Below are 20,496 nucleotides of genomic sequence, written 5' to 3' on the forward strand. Positions count from 1 at the left end.
TTCCATCTCTCTCTGAATGCATACACACAGGCGCAAAGAGGTGGTGTCCTGTTGGATCCTGGCGTATAGTGTTGGAAAAATATCTCTGGAAACACTGGAGCCATGGAAAATCCTTGGATTTATCAGCAAAAATAACCAACGCCACTGTTTCTTCATTCTTGTGCTGCCTTTTGGCCACAAAACTACAGAAGGCCAGACTGCAATGACTGGTATTTTACAGCAGAACGCGTTTACATGAGCGGGAGGAGCAGGAATGCTTGGATTTACTCACAGCCCAAAAGAAAGGGTTCTTAATAAACAGGTTGATTTTAAGGAAATATGGATTTAAATAAGAGCCAATCACTTTATTATATTACTTCAGACATTTTAATTGGTCAAAATTAACAGAATGTGCATGTTTCTATATGGATCAAGCAATCAGTGAAAATCGATTCATACAATAAAATTATCGTAAAAGGTTTAGAACAAAATCTCTTATAAAAAGGAAAAAGATACAGAAAAAAGAACAAGTGAGATCAGGTAGAATATTCCAGCGGTGTTTGGATGTTTTTTATATTCCAAAACTTACAATCATCTAGTGCTGCCTTCCTGAACAGAGAATATCAAACAACACAGCAGTTATGTCTGTTTAATTACAGCAATGAGATGTTTTGTGCAGATGCAGCAGTTAACTGGATATTTCCTCAGTGTTCGAAGAATAAAATAAAGCACTAGATCCAAGATGAGATTTTACCACACCTCAAGTGCTTCATTGGAATCCACCTGATGACGTTTAAGTGCCACTTTCTCCCAGGAAAAACATTTTAAAAAAGTTATCTATTTTTACACAGCATACCGTATCAGTGGTGCCTTATAGAGAGCTGGGCTGCAGGATACACTGATGGATTTCCATACGAGCCTAAACTGCATTGAACAGCTGGCATCACCTGTCAGGACTTACACCGAAACATCACGGCAACATGTCCGCCGAAGGTTGCAGAATACAAACAGCAGCGAGGCCAGACATCCGGAGACGACGGCTGCAGTTCGGTGGAAGTGGGAGAGCAGACAGTCTAACAAGTGAACACAGATACTTGTCTCAGCAGTTTCTGGGCTGTTTTCCAGTGTGCTATACTCTGAGCAGAAAGACCACAAGATCATCATTCATGACAGCCTGGTTGGTATTGTATAGTAATTATAGACGGCAACACACACATGTGCACACAAACACTGAAACTTGCAAGCAAAACACAGATACACAAAGGTTTGTCCACACGAAACTAAATATAGGCGGCTAATTTTACACTCGGATCTTCACATATACAGAAAACAGGAATGTAAACTACTCAGGCTACAGTATGTTTGCATGAAAACACCTTTAAAAATGATTGTTTGGTTTCTATGCAAATTCGCTTCCAGTACAGTTTAGGTTATGGTTTTTATTTATAAAAAGAATAACCATTTGATGCACACCAGTGAGAAAAATCCTCTCTGTAAGAAAACCCCAGGTGAATAGTGCTGGTAATAAGGTGGTCCACATGCTTCCTCCAGTGTGAAACTGGACCACGCCTACAAGTGAAATGATGAGACTGGTTGGCACTTCAATTAAAACAGGTGGACAAACTATTACACAGTGACATACAGTTTTTCAAAATGTTACAAGGAATTACGTTTCATCATTTAGTGGGGAAAAAAAGAAGCAGAAAGTTCCCATTGCTCAAACATCCAGGAAAAAAAGTCATAACTGCTGGTGGGAAGCTCCTGACGTTCCCAGTCTGGGTTTCAAAATGAAATAAAAAAGGGGTGATTCAGTCCTGAGTAAGTCTTTGGGAAAGGCTGAAGATGCCCCTTGATGAAAATGTTTACCTTTATGTGCATATGCGGAAGAAAGAAATGAGCGAACATTCAGAGGCCGCCCCTCTTGTCTCAAGTTCCGCCTCTCGCCGTCAACACAACCGAAAGCAGAAAAGAAATCCTAAAATGGTCCGTGCAAGGAAAGGGATGAGGAAAATGGCAGAGAACTAATGTCATTTAGATGTTGGCCCTTTTACTGCATAAAAAAGATCTGTTTTTAACACCACTGCATATAAAAAAAATACACTTCTGTACTTAGAAGCCTAATTAGACCGAGATTGAACAGCGTCCAATAACTCCTCCAAGGATTCTGCCCCTTCTAGTTTTGGCTCCTCCTTCTCAGACTTTGCCTTTTTTGTGGGTATTTTACTGGATGATGGGGCATCTTCCTGCATCAGCTCTTTGGCCAGGATGTTGGTCACTGCATGGCCAGCTCGCCGGTGGTTGGCTGAGAATGAAAAAGAACAACGTCAGGCAAAACAAATACGCCCCAATGAATCTGAACATTCAGGTGAGCTACTCAGGGTTCCTACGCATCCCAGACTTTTCCAGACTCAAATTTCCAAAGTTCTTGGCCCTCTTTAGGCCATTTTAAAGTATGAATGAAAAAGGTTCACTGTGGATTTCTGGCAATTGTTTCTACAGTTGTCCTGCTCTGGAACCTCGAAAAACAAGAGGCAAAGAAGAAGGACATGAATTAAAGGATGTAGAAACAGATATGGATCAATAAACAGATGGGCAGTTGCACAGAATGATGGATGTTTGACAGACAGAAACAGTTGGATTAGTCAACAAATTAATTTTTATAAACAAATGGAAGGATGAGTAAGTGGAAGTAAAAACGGATGGACAGAGGGAAGCATGGACAGATAAACTGCTGGATGGACTGATAAACAGATGGAGGAAATGATAAGATGGACAACTGGGCAGACGGAACAACACAGAAACTAATGAATGTATTAATGGAGAGACGCATAGATGGACAAAAAGATGAGGTAAATGGATACATGGACAAACTGAAGGAAAAAAAAACTGATGGATGCATGGACAGACAGACTGAAAAACAAATGCATACAAAGTTTGAACAATATAAAAGGAAATAAAATACTTCAATGCCATAGTTTTAAAGATTGTGCAGGAACCCTGGTTACTGTACACCATACTCAAAGATGACATGAAAACGCAAGTCAGTAAGAAAGTTCACAACTCAATTTTCTCTGCAGATTTAAGATACAAACAAAGCAGTTTGTAAGAAAACTGCATTAATGTAATATCTGGAGGAATTCGCTGCTAGCGTTAAAGTTAGAAAGAAGGTAGGATAAAACTGACGGAGAAGAGAACGTGGGGCTGATAAGAGGAGCAAGCAGGGATGATGTGAGCAAAATCCAAGCGCCAAGGCAGCGGGTTATACAGGATGATTCATACTGTGGGAAGATTAAAGACAGAGGGATGAATGAAAATGAGACGAAAATGGATACAGAGACTTGAGTCAGAGAGGGAATAAGCTGTGAGGAATGAAAGAGGTGACAGAAATAAGATGGAAAATTCATGGAGAGAATAAGTGCCAGCATGATGAATTGGACCCCGAGGATACGGTCCTTTTTTTTATTCCTCTACCTGCTTACAGTTATTTCCTCACACAGACCAGCAGCCGCCTTATCGCTCCTTTCCTCCGCCTGTTCTTTACCGCTGCGTGCTCTGCTGTGTAGGAGGACAGCTGTACAGCAGCAGCAGCCATTTTGAGTTATATAGGTCAGTGGGAGATTGTGCTTGTGTGTTTGTTTTCAGTGTATACACCAGGTGAAAGTTCAGAGGTCTTCACTCCTCAAGCAAACAATGCAAAACTAAAACACTAATCTTCTAAATAAAAAGAAACGTGCATGCAAATGAACCATGGTTTCACAAACAACATGAGATGTGTCGATATGCAAGGAAAGCACACAAAAAAAAAAACTCCACACAGATTTACCGAGCTTGTTTCCAGAACTAGCTGCGACAGAGACAAAACTGAGTCTACGGAAAGACAGAAGGAAACTGTTTAGATCGGGGTCTGCAGTTAGTAGTGGTCTGTCGTCTGTTTCTATCTCAGCTGAACAAATCAGAACAACAGCTGAGGTAGCAAACAATCACCTTCCTCCCTTTCCTGTAGGAAACACATCTCTCCCCATCATAAAACCCATCTCTCTCTCTGTCTATTTTTATCCAACTCCTTCATACCCATAAATGTGCTAATTAGAAATTATGCAAATGACCCAAAAACCATGAGGAACAGTGTGTGTTTGTGTGGGAAGTGTAGGTAGAGCTTGTCCTACATGTTTAAACTCGCAGAGAAGAAGTTCTTCAAAGGGTGTCAAGGCAGCTTCTCTTCTTTCATCCTCCTCCACTTCCTCTTGAGAGCAAAGGAGGAGAGGAAGAGGAAGCAGCATGGGAAACAAATTTAAAGTAAAAGAATAAAAGATGATGTTCTAATTATCTGAAAAATATGATTACAATGTTCTGTAGGCTCTGACCATCCAGAGAATATCGCAATGACAAGACTCACTGTGACACATTTGTTTATAAACATAATTGGAGTTAAATTATCCATACCCAAAACTAAAAAAAAAACAAAAAACATCCCGTCCTCTCAGACCTCTGTTAGTATCTTAACCGATTTCAAATATGTTTTAGACATTTCACAATCACATGAAAAAGCTAAATCTGGTGAAAACGTAAATTTCCGTCAGCCCTGACAGCTTCCCCAAACACATAGCTGCTTTTAGTTCCAAGATCATTTCAAAAAGCACAAAAAGGAAATAAACTCCTATTTTTCAGTAGATGAGACATTTTAAAGAGGCTTCTTAAAAATAAGTGTTAATGTATGTGCTGCACTTTACATTTAACAGTTCAAAATACTAAGAACTGATTCGACAGCCATGTTCTGATCATTGAGATTGTGTTATAACTACTTGAATCATGCTGGGTGTCTTCATACGTTCAGGTTAACTTGTTGATCTGGAAAATCCACTGCTGCATTTCTTTTGCTGCTCTGATAGGAGCTTTCTAAGCAAAGGTTCTATTTGGAAATGTATCAAACAGCAGCTCTGGATTTAGTCCAACACTGACTTTTCTAACATTATCCAATTACCCAGCAGCTTGAGGACATTTGAGTTGTAAAGAACTGCAGCACCAAACTAACTGCAGTATTCTTTCAACATGCATTACAAACAACAACAAAAAAAAAACATGCATGTATTTTGAACTTGATTACCAGCTCTGATGCTGACTAAATGATCCATGCGTTTGGTATGGAGCTGGGTGGCTGCAGCATATTTGCAGGATTTGTTGGGGCTGACTACAAAGATTGTTGATGGTCTATTTACTAGTGAACGTTGGCACGCTGTAGGGTGCTTTGTGGCACAAAAAACAAAGTGAAAAAAAGTCTGTAACACATTACACTGCAGGAGACAAAGTAATGAGTACCTGATGAGGGAGATAATGCCCTGCGGTTCAGTGTTGTAGTCCTTATGAATGGGAAAGTGAAACAATGAGCTAACCAAGAACAATCTGGATGGGAGATGCTCTGCAGCTTTGTTCTGGTAGACAATAACACCTTAGTTTGCAATCATTTTATCCTTCACTTTTAAACAATGCTTTATGTCATCGTTAAAAATGCTCTAGAGCAACATTTCCTCAGGAGAGGTTTTTGGAAGTTTTTCTTTTGCTCTTCGCTGCTTTTTCCACTCAAATTCATACCAGTCATTCTCAGAGTACTGCTTTTTGTTTGTCAAGCCAGTTAAAATGTGACAGTGGAGTCATTTAGAGATTAAACCTGTGGGATTAAGCGGGGCTGTGTTTACCTAGCCATTTTACCGAAACAAAAGAGCTTTAAACTGGATCTTTATAGGTACCGGCCCTGTTTCCACTTCATGAAAAACACAAACTTCAACATAAATAAAATAAATGAGTATTTTAGCATCAACAAGAGGATTCCCAGAGAGCTAGAAACTGAAAACTTGTTTTATTTTTGATGATAAACTAAAGGATGATAATCTGTCAGGTCCTCAGGTCTTTACTCAGATTTATTTCCTGTTTTTCAAAGATATTACTTCTGTTTTCTTTTTTAATGCAGGTATTTTAGGGACTTGTTAAAATATTCTGTTCTGTCCTTCAATGTTCACTAATTTCTTAAAAGCAAGGTCTTTATAATTCAAGAACAGGACAGAAAGCAGGAAAGTATAAAGAACTATGATATGGTTAAAACCTCTGCTCTGTATTGTACCGACTGTTTATGGTACAGAAACACACAGGACAACATCTTGATGGTGTGACAGCTAAGATGATGGTGTATTTGCAGATGCAGGCACAGCTTGTTTTCATTTTATCAGGGACACATATCCCCCTCCTCAGGCTGCAGTGAGTAATACACTGCTGCGCTACAGCAGAGGACTGTGGGAAATAATGACATCATCTAGCATCACTACAGACTCCTGGAGAAGCTATTGATGCCAAAACATTAAGCACTTTCTGCCACTGGTGCACGTGTGTGGTTGGAGTTCATATTGTCTTTCTGGTTATTGATGTGTGACGTCCCTGCTGTTTCAGTCACGGTTTGATGGACGATCTCTCTCCTATTGGATTGATCTTGCTTCAGGTGTGATAGCTGGTGTTTGCGAGCATCTGTGAAAGCATGCCTTCAGATGGTGTGTTTTTATCTAAGAGCGGACAGCAGAGCCAGCGTGTGCCTTTATTGTTGCTATGCTCTTTATCTTGCCCTGTGATTGGATGTTCCACTGAGGGTCGTGACCCAGCAGATGGGTCTTTAGTGTGCTTACACACAAAATTCCTCCACTTAATTTACCCTAAACAGGGTTCCTTTTCACTTATATTTAAAAAAGTTCCAGGGTATTCTGACTCCTTTGTGTTCACTTTAAATTATAAAATACTAAAGTTGACTATACTAGTGTATGCAGGCTTTAGCAATAAAACTTGCAAAAACAAACTAGAAGGAAGGAAAGAAGGACACAAGGAAGCAAGACGGGTAGGTCTCAAGGACAGAGGCACAAGGAAACAATAAAAGGAAGGACAAAATAAATAGAGGTAGCACCAGGAAGGAAGGACATGAGGGAAGACAGAAGGACATGAGGGAGGACAAAATGAAGGATAAGAAGGACAGCATTTAGACAATAGGACTTAGAATAAAGTCTGGAAATACAAATATTGATCCATGCACTTCTTAACTTTTTCCTCACTAATCTAGACCTGGATTATACTGAAATCAGTCTCCATAGAGGATAGGAACCCTGTGTAACCAAATCAGCAGCTGATTTTAACCAAGCTGCTTTAGTCTGAATACATATAAAAAATATATATTTTTACATTTATTTTATTTGGACAAAGACCTGAAGCTCATAGGGATAGCTTTAAAGTTCTGCATAGAAGGATGTCTGTCCTCTGGAACGTGCGTTCAGCTTTATCCATTTGCATGTCTTTGTATCGGCATGCGAGCATCTGCCGTGTGTGTTTTGTGTTTTTGTATTTTAGGAAAGGGGTGGCAGACAGACGGAGGGTAGACAGCTGAGGATCCACCATGCAGTCTGCTCTTTGTACACAAACACCCACCCACATAAAGTGTGATCTGAGGTACAGGTCAAAGGTGAGTGGGTAGATCGCCTCTACAACCTCGTGGCGCACCATTCGGTCACACCGCAGTGACACAATGAGCATGACGGCCCACTCAATAGGTTCTCAGTGGTCTTTTTACAATCAGCAGTGTCGTTTGCAGTCACTGCAGCTGTGAGAGGTGGAAAGCAAGGGGAGGGGGAACTCTTCACATAATGATAGACAATAGAAACGATATTGAAATAAAGAATGGAGTCAACATTTATAAATTTAGACTAAACAAAATGTTGCCCTTGTTAGAAAGATACAAGTCATCTAACCAACCAATGAGCATTCACAAACATGGCAATTTGGCATATTTAAACTCCCACAACAGTTCATAAAACCTGATCTGTAACAAAGTAACACTGTCTGGTTCTCTCACTTAATGTACAAAGACTCATGAAGTTGTTAAAAGAACCTTTTCTCAACAGGCTCAGCTATAAAAACAAACCAAAACAGATAAACACTGCTGCTGGAGGAGGTTCGACTGAATATTTATGGCAGAAACTGGACAAAAGCACATCCTGAACATGATTGATGGGGAATATTTTCCAGCTGCAGGGTGGATGGTTTAAATCATTTAACCTGTCCTAAAAACCAAAGGCGGTGCAACAAAGTATGTCAATATGTTTTCTGGACTTGAGAGGAAAAACAAGATAGTTTAGTTTTTATATCTTGCTTTTATTGTAAATTCCAAATTAGACTTATTTAATATAAACTACCATTAGCTCCCGTTGAAGCTTTTAAAATAAACTTTCCAGAAACTCTACAACAACCAATTGCTGTCTTATTATGAGGTCCGGACAGCTGGATGGTTACAGTGATTAAAATAATCAGGATCCTGTCCGGGGGCAGACTGTTCTGCCTGGAAATGGCAACACTAGGCAGTCAGATGTTTAGTTAGTCTAATGTTATATGAAGATGTCTCCCTACGTTTTAGAAAATCTTAAACATTCATTTCTGTTACAGGAACAATGATGACAGCGTTGTAAATCCTGGAGCTTTCAAGTGAACCAGCCCAGCACCGGTACCATTTAGAGCTCTAGTGTAAAGGCAGCAACATTGCTCCAAAATGCCTGAATATTGCAGCAGAAATTTGTCACAGAATGTTTCCCTCAGTTTTTCGAAACGTGATCATTTTGAAACGTATCAAAAGTGACATAAAGGGGGCAGTAATATTACTGGAAAATATACATGTACTTTTATACCTATGCTGAAAGCAAAAATCTTAACATTTTAGCTGATTATGGCACCAGAAAGTATTTACACCCCTTCAACTTTTCCACGGCACCGCCTTCAGGATACAATGTTTGAACCATTGGATGCACATGGTCCTCAAGAATGGTTCGGTAGTCCTTGGCAGTGACGCGCCCATTTAGCACAAGTATTGGGCCAAGGGAATGCCATGATATGGCAGCCCAAACCATCACTGATCCACCCCCATGCTTCACTCTGGGCATGCAACAGTCTGGGTTGTACGCTTCTTTGGGGCTTCTCCACACCGTATCTCTCCCGGATGTGGGGAAAACAGTAAAGGTGGACTCATCAGAGAACAATACATGTTTCACATTGTCCACAGCCCAAGATTTGAGCTCCTTGCACCATTGAAACCGACGTTTGGCATTGGTATGAGTGACCAAAGGTTTGGCAATAGCAGCCCGGCCGTGTATATTGACCCTGTGGAGCTCCTGACGGACATTTCTGGTGGAAACAGGAGAGTTGAGGTGCACATTTAATTCTGCCGTGATTTGGGCAGTCGTGGTTTTATGTTTTTTGGATACAATCCGGGTTAACACTCGAACATCCCTTTCAGACAGCTTCCTCTTGCATCCACAGTTAATCCTGTTGGATGTGGTTCGTCCTTCTTGGTGGTATGCTGACATTACCCTGGATACCGTGACTTTTGATACATCACAAAGACTTGCTGTCTTGGTCACAGATGCGCCAGCAAGATGTGCACCAACACTTTGTCCTCTTTTGAACTCTGGTATGTCACCCATGATGTTGTGTGCATTTCAATATTTTGAGCAAAACTGTGCTCTTACCCTGCTAATTGAACCTTCACACTCTGCACTTACTGGTGCAATGTGCAATAAATGAAGACTGGCTACCAGGCTGGTCTAATTTAGCCATGAATTATATATATATATATATATATATATATATATATATATATTTATTTATTTCAATTGTTAAAGAACTGCCATGTATGAAACGATGTTAAACCATTTTCTAATGCGCAACTTTTCATCTTCAGTCTCCGTCTTTTCTTTTGAACAAAGAAGTTATTGTTCTCTGCATTATGGTCAAGTTTTGATTTCAGTTAAATAAACAATTTTGGTTGTTTTCGTGGTTTTTATTTAAAAATCTGTAGATGGTTAGTGATTTATTGTTTGTCCAGTACTAATGCAAGCGGCGTTTTTTTATGTCTGTGCACCACCTGTATAAAATCTCCCAGTCTCTCGTGTAGTGTATGTGAAATCTCTGGTTGTACGCGGTGTTTTCGAGCTGTACTGTGTTGTTGTAATTCAGCAAAATAACATGAAACTCAACTAGTTACTCTCTCTTTGCTTTTAACTGGGCTATTTAGCAGCAAGCAGACAGACATTAAACGTAGCGGTGCTCGTTTTAAAGGCTGGACGTTCACAAAAGCCTCGAGCTCCAAGGGGAGAGAAGCAAAGCAAGAGCATTGAGGCTACAGCACAGCACGAACAGTTCAGAAACTATTTGTAATGAGGAGAAAAAAACTATATTTCTAAACAGATTAAGTCGTGTTTTAGACTACCTATCAGTAGCGGATCTGATCTTCTTTGTGTGCTCGTGAATTTTTGCAGCCGTAACTAGTTCTGGATGACTGCTTCATAGCAGACAGCCGTTCTTCCCTCTTCCTGGTACTGTGTACCATCTTTTAGTGGTACGCAGTACCGGACCGTACTGGCTCACTTTCACCCCTGCTATAGAGTTGTTGTAGCTAAAACATACTGGCAACGTGCTTGAACCTTGGCATAAAAACAAACAACAAAGTCAGCCCATATTTAGGAACCAAAAGTTAACTTCAGGGAATGGGGTGTGAATACTTTTTAGTTGCACTTTTATGACACTATTTTTCCAATTTATAATACTATATAAAATGAATTGTAAATAACTATCTCAAAGAGCTCCAATGATTTAAAGAGTTCCAGGATATCTGAAATTAATACAAGCTTATTGGTTCTTTTGAAACCCTTTAATGTCACATCTGATCACACAAAACACTCCACCATCACAGATTACATTAATAGGGCTTTTAGCTGCAGGGACAAGCAACTAGATTGCAATAAAATCATTAACTGGTTATATTGGCTCTGGGTGAGCGACATATTATGTCACAATGACTGAGGGTGGAAAGGATGAGAAACTGCATCTAATGAAACTGACTCCCTTATGAGCTGTCAAAGTTGAGGATGCCCCAACATCACAATCATTTGTTTCATTTCAACAAAGGTTTCCAAATAAACAGTTCAGAGTAATCCTGTAACAAGCTGGAGTTGATATATTATGGACTAAATCTACAAAATCCAGTAACACACCGCAGGGAGGCAGCCAAGGCTCCACAAATCGCCAGATATGTGTCAACAGAGTGAGAATCAAGATAAATCTCCTCCTACCCCATCTCCACTAAATAAAGACCTCTGACTCAACCATCCAGTAAAACCTGCATGCATACACATAAACAAAATACCATCCTCTTGTGTTGGTGAAAGTATTGTGTGCCCTCCAGCCTGCAAAACACCACATGGATAACTAAACACAGCCTTTAAACATGGGAGAGAACAACATAAACTTCTGACCAAGACTGAAAATAAACCACAGTCTGGCTTCAAAACAGCAGCCATGGAAAACCCTGAACTGGGGAAGAGTGAAGCAGAAATGACACCGTCTGGTGGGAGAGACATTCAGCATGGATGCTACACATACTGCTGCTTAAACTTTCCAGATCTTCTTCCCACAATACGTTTAGGAAGGACAGCTTGTTTCTCTTTCTCTCACGTAACATGATCAGGTATTTCCTGTAAAGCAATGTAAGGTGGCCAAACAGAGTTATGGATGACTGAGTGAACCCCAAACTGGGCCCCAGGTTTTTTTTTTTTTTTCTTCCTGCTCTCCTCTCCCTCTAGTTCGCCCCACACTTTTGTCTCAGTGAGTTTGGAAGCAAAGCGACACTGTTGTTTATTACTGAGGAGCTTTCTGCACTCAAAGATTTCCTCATTGAGGTCAAAGCAGGACCACAGAATGATTTTTACAACTGTTGGAAGACGACAACAGCAATCTGTAAATATATTTTCATTTTAATCTCTAAAATGTAAGTAAGAAAGAAGTTTAAAAAAGCAGATCAGAAGGAAAAAAAAGAGCAGAGTTTGCTACCCCTCTGGCTTTGAGTTACCCTACTCTGTAACAACGCTTCACATCTGGCTTCTATTGAGGGATATATTGGGTTTCACACTCTTCTACAACCTTTATGTGCAACTGCTGAATGCACGCTAAAGTGCATGTGAATGAACACACACGCCATCTCCCTTGCATACAGTTAATAGCCACTGGACATTTTCTAAGTCATTTGGTAACACACAACTTGCCCTAAACAAGGGATTGGGTTACAAAGTTGTGCTAAGTGACCTCATAGTTGATTTCACTGACACGGTCCGACCAGGAGGCCATATTGCTTTCCAAATGCACTGTTACAAGATTACAAATACAAAAACAGAAAAAGGAGAAGGCAAATACAAGTCTCATAGAAACAGCAGTTGACCTTATGGCGAGACTTTAGATTGAGCAGCTAATCAGATCTCTGGCTTGTCTCTTCACTTGTCTTTTCAACGGTGCGCCCTGAAAAATATGTGCAGCCTGGAGCTTTACCAAGGAGAGAAATGCTAGACTAGCCTATGCATTAATAAATGATCCAATTATTTTTAACTCAAACTGTGCTTCAACAAATACTGAAGTCTGCCTGACACACTGTGTCTGTTTTAAGTTATACAACTAATATACAGCTAGTAAGAAGCCTGATTATCTAACAAAGCTCTGTATCTAGAATGATGACCGACGTGCTATGGAATAAAATGCATTTATTATGCCTTTATTTACAAAAAAATCTTTGTGTGAGAAAGATTTAACATAGAAAAAAGCTGAAAAGTCTATTTTTAACTTTAGTACATTAATTAAGTGGAGAAATTCCAATAAAAATAAAATAAAAATAACTGGTTTTAACAAAAGTAGCAGCAATCTGCAATGAATACAAGCCTCCTTTGTCAATCGGACAGAACTTTGTCTAGTTCTACAGCAGTTTACAAGGTTGAAGCGTGCAGAGAGGGATCTTTGCTTTCTTCTCTTTACCTCTTTCTTCTACCTGCTTTCTGAAGGATTTAGGTCTGGGGACAGAGACGACCATGGAATAACTTTTTTTTTTGTCTGGTGAGTAATTTCTGTGTTGATTTGGTCACCAGATTGTTGAAAATATCCTTGTATTACAAAAAGTTCACAGTGCCAAGCAATCAAAAATGGTCCACAGGGCCTTTGGAAGAGAAACGGGCATCACAGACCCTTTACCATACATTCTAGTGAGGAGGTGCTTTCTATATATTAATGCATTGTTTTATGCCAAACCCACCTGGAGGATTTGTTGCTGAAAAGGCAATATTAATCTCATCTGATCAAAGCACATGGTTTTCATGTAAATACCTTGTAGTGTTTAAAAATGCCAATGTAAACAGTGGTGACAGTGGGAAAAAGGGCTTTTTCTCGGCACAAATCCTTAACAACTGGTTGGCAGGGAGATAACATCTAATGGTTGTTACAGAAACTTTGTGACCCCAGAACATCTCTATTTGCTACAGGTTTGAGTGTGAGCTGTGGAGACTTGATTTTACCTCCTTTAACATCATCCTCACTGTATAGTTGGGACAATCTTCATGTCTGTGTTGAGCCTTGTGAGTCCCAGTTAGTTTCAAACCTTTTGATTATTGCTTTGAATGTGGATATGGGCAGATGTAGTCTGTAGTCATTTTGTGCTTCATAAAGATCAACACAGATCGGCCTTAGTCGAGATGAACGTCATCTTGTCTTTCTCATTTTGAAGAGTGGCTAAGAGAATTTGGCCCTTTGAATCATGTCAGATATGTGACACTAAAATACTTCAGGTACATGAATCTAATGGGTGTCGATGATTGTAAGAAAAGATTAACTTTTTTATTCATTGTAAAGAAATAAGTTAACTTGAAATCATTTACAAATGACTACAATTTTCCCCAAAGAAACCTAATTTCAGAACAGTAAAGTTTCATAAAGTAAGGGAAGAATTGTTTTTAAATGTGGCATACTAAGCATATCAAGACTTTTTAAAAAGAAAAAACTTTTGCCAGTTATTACATATGTAGCACATTGCTTACTCACGGATGTCCTTTCATTTAAGTTTCCATCTTATATCTTGGTCAAGCTTTCTCCTAGATTTAAATCCTTATTTTCCTATTCTAGGACCATACCTCATCAGTTGCCACACTGAGTATTTAACTGCCCACACCCACTCATGGCACCCTCAGTCTACTTTGTTGTTGTGCCAGCGTCTGAAGCTCTCTGCGACCACACCCAGAGAATAACACCAACCCTTTCAGCCTCTGAGGCATGTTGCTGAGTGTTGACACAAACAGACAGTTAAATGGGGGGAAATAAGTCTCAGATGCTGCGTGTGCTTCTGTCTGGTAGGTCTAAAACCCATCTGTCTGAGAGGAAACCTGAATCTCAAGTGAGACAGAAAGCTGAAAGACCACCATGTTTTATGAAGATCTACAGCTGTGAGTGTGTGTACCTGCTTGTCGAGGTCCTCTCTTCCTTCGGAAAGCAGCCCCGGACTGCAGCGCCTCCAACAGGCCATCCATGATACCAGTTTCATCACCCTCTGTAAACAAAGACATGAAAACAATGTCAGCAATGCATCAACAAATGCTAGATTATATTAAGTGCATGTACACTTAAATGTCTGTTTATACCTCACACATGAAGACACTACCTACATCACAGCCCTAATATCATAAATAAGTGCCAGGTTCTGATCACTCATTTTCGTTCCTGATAGGATTGTTTTTAGTAACCTACCTGGGGTTTCCATTTTCTTATATGAAACACATACATAGGAGATGGCTTTATCTACCTGATATGTGGTCATTTTGGCAAACACCTGGTGTCCAAGCTGTGACTGCTAAAAGCTACATGAAGCACTTTCAGGAAGTCATCTTCTAAAAATATACAAATCCACTTAAAGTCTACAAAATGCATTTGTAATTGTAGGCTACATTTTAAATTTGAATGACAGAATATAAATCTGGAGTCTCTGGATGTTTGCCTGTGCCCCCTGTGTTGTTTACATCCAGATTCTAGGCACAACCTCGGTGTCTGAGGGCTACAAAACAAAGGTGCTACATAAACGTGTGGTGCCCACTCTGTGTGAGTGCTATGTGGGCAGTGCACAGGCAGATGCTTTCAATTATGTCCATCTGAATCTGAATAGGAACAGAGGGGTCCTGAAAAAGGGGCAGTAGGGCTGAGGGTTAAAGGTTTATGCCGTAACCTTCCCAACCCCCAAACATAGAGCACATGCCAAGCTCACACAAACACAGCATTTAATCCTGCAGTAAGCCATGCAGCAGATGGTCTGTGGTCTCGCCTGTTATGTCTGTGAAATCCTCTCTCACACACAGACACACACACTCAGCCTTGGATGGCTCACATACAACCCTCAATGTCCAAGAGCTGGAACTGCACAAACAGACCAGAAAAAGGAAACAAACTGCAGTTTTCTTCTTCAGGGTAAACACATCTGGCATATTTACACTAACACTGATCACATGGTTCGCTTAAAGCAGTCGCGGAGGCACTGAAACACACAAACCTACTTGAAAATATACTGGAGGCAGTTCAGAGACCAAACAGTTAACTGGCTGTTTACTAGATATGCTTTTCTTGGTCTCAGGAAACACCCAAATAAAAAAAAATAAAAAAAGATAGAGCCCATGTTCTCTTACATTTATGCAGGAAATCTTGTTTTTGCAGTTGCAGCTGACAACATTACTCTTAAATGAAGCCACATGCAGTATTGGAGTCTTCTGAACCAAGTTTGATTTGTTAGTAAGAAAAAATGGGCATGGTGTGAAAACTTTCCAGGATTCAGCCACATGTTGGAGATCATGCCCTATTAGTTACGTTTCAGGATTAATGTGGATAATGTTACATGTTTAAAAAGCATTTCTTTAGAAATTGGATGTTGGAATATGCTTTTTAATCCAATGTGGCCAAATTATCTGAAACCATCAACAATATACATAAACAGAGAAGTGCATTAAACAAACAGAAAAGGTTGATGTTAAGTCAGCTTAATTAGTGCAATACCAGTAGAAGTTGAACTTTTAAAGCTGTATCTGGATCAGGTCTGCTGAAACACACACACACAGGCATGTCTGTGTGCAGGAAATACCCTCCTCCTACACACACACACAAATTGCACAGCATCTTTTGTGGAGCAACAGCACCTCTAGTGGATGTTCACACGGTGGTTGATGAGAAGATTAATGAAATAATTTACTAACAGGAGGAGAAACTGTAAACACAGAAACTAATCTATTGTGAAAGAGACACAGAAATGAGAGATGGAGACAGGATAGTTATGTTTCTAAAGTGCTAAAACAGAATCCCTCTTTCACAGTATCCCAGTGTGAGACATCAGGCAAACTGGGCTTATCCCATTTCATCCTCTCATATCCAATCGCTTCTCTCCTCTCCCCATCTTACCCTCCTTCCTAAGAGGCGACATCACAGCCTAATCCGCAGCAAAGCATCTGCTGGCCTACTCACCTCCTCCCTGCCTACACCTCACTGCTGCTTTCCTTACTCTTTGTGTGGAGTATGAGCACTCCTAGTGTCGGTTCCCATACCAGCACTCGAATCAGACAAGCACACACCCTCTGTGAGAACACGCAGCCTTTTACACAAACCACTGACATCTAGTTGTAAATATAAGGTACTGCAGCTGTCAGACCTAATTAGAGCAAGCACCACATTTAAAGCATCCTGAACCCAGTATACTGACTTCATGGATTTAACACACATCTTTTGAGCATTTACAAATGTGAGTAGATATAAACTTCACAGATTCCCTGAAGAATGAGCCTTTCATAGCAACTTATAGTAACCATCATCTTGTGTTTAAACGTGTGCATACTGAGCGGCTCACACAGGAATGACAAGGCCACAAACTGCAAGCACAGACTGACCTTTCCAGGGTTTAACAAGCAACTGGGATTTGACATTTACACAGACCACCAAAAAAAATATTAAGTAAATTCATGAGATAGTGGCAGCATGTGAGAGGACAGCAGATAGGAGAAACAAACAGAAGCAGAGAGATGTCAATGTTAAAGGCCAGCTGCTGAGAGGAAACTTTGTTCGGCAAAATTTTAGTATGTGGGTAATAAACACATGCAAAACAAAGAGCAGGTGTGTGCACATCAGAGTGATTTGTGTATGGTCAAACTCAAATAAGGGATGTTGACTGAGTCCAGAATGGAGGGGCAGTCAAATGTGCCACCTGTATGTAAATGATCCCTCACTCACAAACACACACTTGTGCTTATCTTATGTTTCTATTGTGTGTGCCTCCAGAGGTTGGACATGAAATTTAATCACTTTCAGCTCCAAATGGTTCAAACTTTTCAACACAGATATGAGATATCCTGGGTAGGGTCTCTGGGCTTTTTCTTTTAAAGTGTTCTTTACATGAAGGACAGAGAAGAGGGGAAGAAAAGCCAAACAAGCATGAGTAATAGAGGAAAAAGAGTAGACATCTGCGGAGCTGAAAATACAAAAGAAAACCACACATTTTAGCCAAGAGTTTTGTTTTTAGCACATGGGCAAAGCCAAACAGAATCAGTCACAGGATGAAATTCACTGAGGCTGTAGAAAAGTTTGACCCTAGATCAGCAGAGTCTCTGGAGATCCCAAATGGAGCCAGAGAGAGAGAGGAGGAATGCATTTAAAAGTAGGTCGCAGTCTGAAAGAGGGGAAAGTCTCCACATAAATGTGTGTCTGCAAGGCAGGATTTGAGTGCTAACTCGGTGCATGCAGGGATGAGAGAGTGGTGGTTTGTATTATAAGGGACAATATGCTAAGAACGTTTTTTAGTATCAAACAGAAAACTGGAAATCTGTATTTGCTGATAAAGAGATTTAAGTTTTTTTTTCCCACTTTTCTTTTATGAAAGAAACTCCCCCAAACTTTAGAGACCTAAAATAGGGTCAAGGCGTTACTTGCATCTTCCTCCATGTGCTCATTTTATCTGAAGCTTCATTGTTAGTTGCTCTCAAACAAGTCATCAACATTAGATTAACGCTGGTCTATAAATACTGAAGGCCTTATCATTTACACTCACACACAGACACACAAACATTTTCCACAGAAGTGTGGACTCTGACTGCCCCCAACTGGAATGTGAGAGAAATACAAAGTGATAAATGTGGATTTTTTTGTGTCTGTTTCAGTCACACACAGGTAAAAAGAAAGGACTCTGCAATCGTGACCTGCATCGATGTCCAGAAGCTGGTTTCTTTTCTGTTTCTCCTCTTTCTCCTTCTCTGCTTTCTCTCTGGCCAGCTTGGCCTTCTTGATCTTCTCTTCAGCTTCCTTCCTCCTCTGGTTCTCTTTCACCGCTTCCTGCAGGAGGAGGAAAGAGAAAAGTCAGCAAACAAAGTTCAATTACAGAAAGAAATCAAGAAGTATTTCAAGTCTGAGAGGCATTCTTAAAGAGAGATCTGGAACTGGGTGTGAGGTGTAAACAAAACTTCAAAAGCAGAAGCTTGCATTAAACCTTTAACAAGTAGAACAAGTTTAGCATCCCAGTGGCAAATAAAACACTATAAATGGACATGACTGAAGTCCGTTACTTTATTGTAGTGCAACAATTGCCTTTCATCTGCTACAGATTTCACCAAACTCCATTTTTGTAATGATCTTTGTATACTTTTTGTAAAGATTTCTTTCTTTCGACTAAAATGACCCGTTTTCTTTTACAAGCACATACCTGGAACATGTTTTTGAAGTTGCTGATGTCTCCAAAGAACTCCTCCACAGAGATCTTTTTCGGTTCAAAGACAAAGTATTGTCCCAGGTCAGCGTATTGCATCTCCATATTTTTATGCATCATGTCCAGCTTCTCAAACTGTTCTTGTGCTTGGGTTACAAAACTGTGCAGAAATACAGTTAAGGTACATACAACACACATCACAGTCAGTCAGTGTTTTGTATTTTTACCAAAATAAGAATACTGGAATTATATTACATAGCAGACTTAAAGGATATAGACATCTTTTCCACAAACAGGTCATTTTCATTTTGTGCAGGAGGAAACGTTTCCAGATCTTTCTGCAAGTTTTTGATCTGACGCCCCATCATCTCCAAATTCTTCAGAATCGTCTCTGCAGAAACTGCATGGAAGAGAAAATTGTTAAGATTGTAAAATAACCACCTGCCAGATGTTAAGATGGCTTTAGAAATAATGACATGCCTTTACCTCCCACACCCAGGGCACTTGCATAATGGCATTTAAAATCTCAGAATATCATTTATTTTATTAGATAAAGGTGTAAGTAAAAAAAAAAAAAAGTTGCTATCTTAAATATCTGAAATAATACGAGCAACTAAATAAAAGGCCCTGCAGGTAAAACCAGGTGAATTGGATAGATAATAGTTCAAACTGGATTAGATTAAAGGCTAAATGTTCTAAATACCTCTGCTGGCCTTTTCCACATGAGTGAGCTCATCAGGAAAGCTCATGACCTCAGGATAACGCTCCTGGCACACATCAGCCAGGAAATGGAGCAGTGTCTGCTTCAGATCAGTTGACTTGGTGTCACGCAACTAATGGAAAACAGAATTGATTTTTAAAAAGGACCACATGGAAAAAGCAATCAAATAAACATCAAATGTCTGCATGTTTTCGGTTTCCTCCCAAGTCAGACGGAGAGTGTTAAGTGTTGACAAGATGCAGATAGATAACCCAGATTAGAAATTACTGAAAATAATGACCAATGAAACAGAGTAACCATTCCTACTACCAATACCAAAAAAACTAGATCTTTGTGCCATTATCTGGCTGATGAAATTAGCTTTAACAGCTTTTAATATTTCAGTGACTGCTTTAGACATAACGTCTCACTTTGACATTTTGTTGCATTATAAACACAAACTTGGAGTGTACTACGTCCAACACAAAGAAGTACGATATTGTGAAATTGAAGGTATTTCTTGGAAAAAAAAAAAATCTGAAAAGTGTGGCCTGTACTTGTATTCGGCCCCCTTCACTGTCAAATCCAGGTCCACAAACTGCTTTCTGAAGCCACCACATCACTAAATAGACATGTGTGTGAGTTAATCTCAGTATAAATCTGCTGTTCCACCTCAGAAGTTTGTTTTGAGAACATTAATGAACAATCAGCATCATGAAGACCAAGGAACAGACATCCCCTACCCTGGCCCACAGCTCTACCACGGATAAAATACCCCAAAAGCTCCCCAAAATACCCCAAGCTTTAATTACTCTTTGTACATTATTCAATTCTTCATCTGAAAATTGAAAATATTGCACAACTGCAAATCTACAAAGACATTTTCATCCAGCTAAACTGACAGGCTTGGGCAAGAACAGCATTAATTACAGAAGCAGCCATGAGGGCCATGGTAACGCTGGAAGAGCTGCAAAGATCCACAGCTCGGGTGGTGGGAGCTGTTGACAGAAAGATGTCGAAAGAGCCATAAAAAGTCCTGTTTAAAGTTTTTTTTTAAAGTTTCAGATCATATCTAGTTAAATCTGCCCAGTTCGAGCCCAGAACTAAATCCAAATGACAATGTGTGGCAAGAGTTGCACACAGACATGCTCATCCATCTATCCAAGCTTCAATCAGAGTGCACAGAAGAACAGAAAATAAATCAGGCTTTGGATGT

At 39.9% G+C, this 20,496-nt stretch overlaps 1 protein-coding gene across 2 annotated transcripts in view; it reads right to left on the reverse strand.

Annotated features, from left to right (window-relative positions):
• Positions 1-329: 329 nt before the first annotated feature.
• The window catches only part of LOC124860278 (protein diaphanous homolog 1), a 119,904-nt gene continuing 99,737 nt past the window's right edge, over positions 330-20,496 (reverse strand). For both annotated transcript variants that reach the window (XM_047353441.1, XM_047353440.1), the window contains 6 exons: positions 19,284-19,413; positions 18,856-18,980; positions 18,578-18,742; positions 18,078-18,210; positions 14,318-14,407; positions 330-2,281 (listed from right to left, as the gene is read on the reverse strand). In XM_047353441.1, the coding sequence (XP_047209397.1) occupies positions 2,097-2,281; positions 14,318-14,407; positions 18,078-18,210; positions 18,578-18,742; positions 18,856-18,980; positions 19,284-19,413 (828 nt within the window). In that variant the 3' untranslated portion in view covers positions 330-2,096. The remainder of the gene's footprint in view (positions 2,282-14,317; positions 14,408-18,077; positions 18,211-18,577; positions 18,743-18,855; positions 18,981-19,283; positions 19,414-20,496) is intronic.

The sequence above is a fragment of the Girardinichthys multiradiatus genome, chromosome 23 (assembly GCF_021462225.1).
Source record: "Girardinichthys multiradiatus isolate DD_20200921_A chromosome 23, DD_fGirMul_XY1, whole genome shotgun sequence".
In the NCBI taxonomy this organism is placed as follows: domain Eukaryota; kingdom Metazoa; phylum Chordata; class Actinopteri; order Cyprinodontiformes; family Goodeidae; genus Girardinichthys; species Girardinichthys multiradiatus.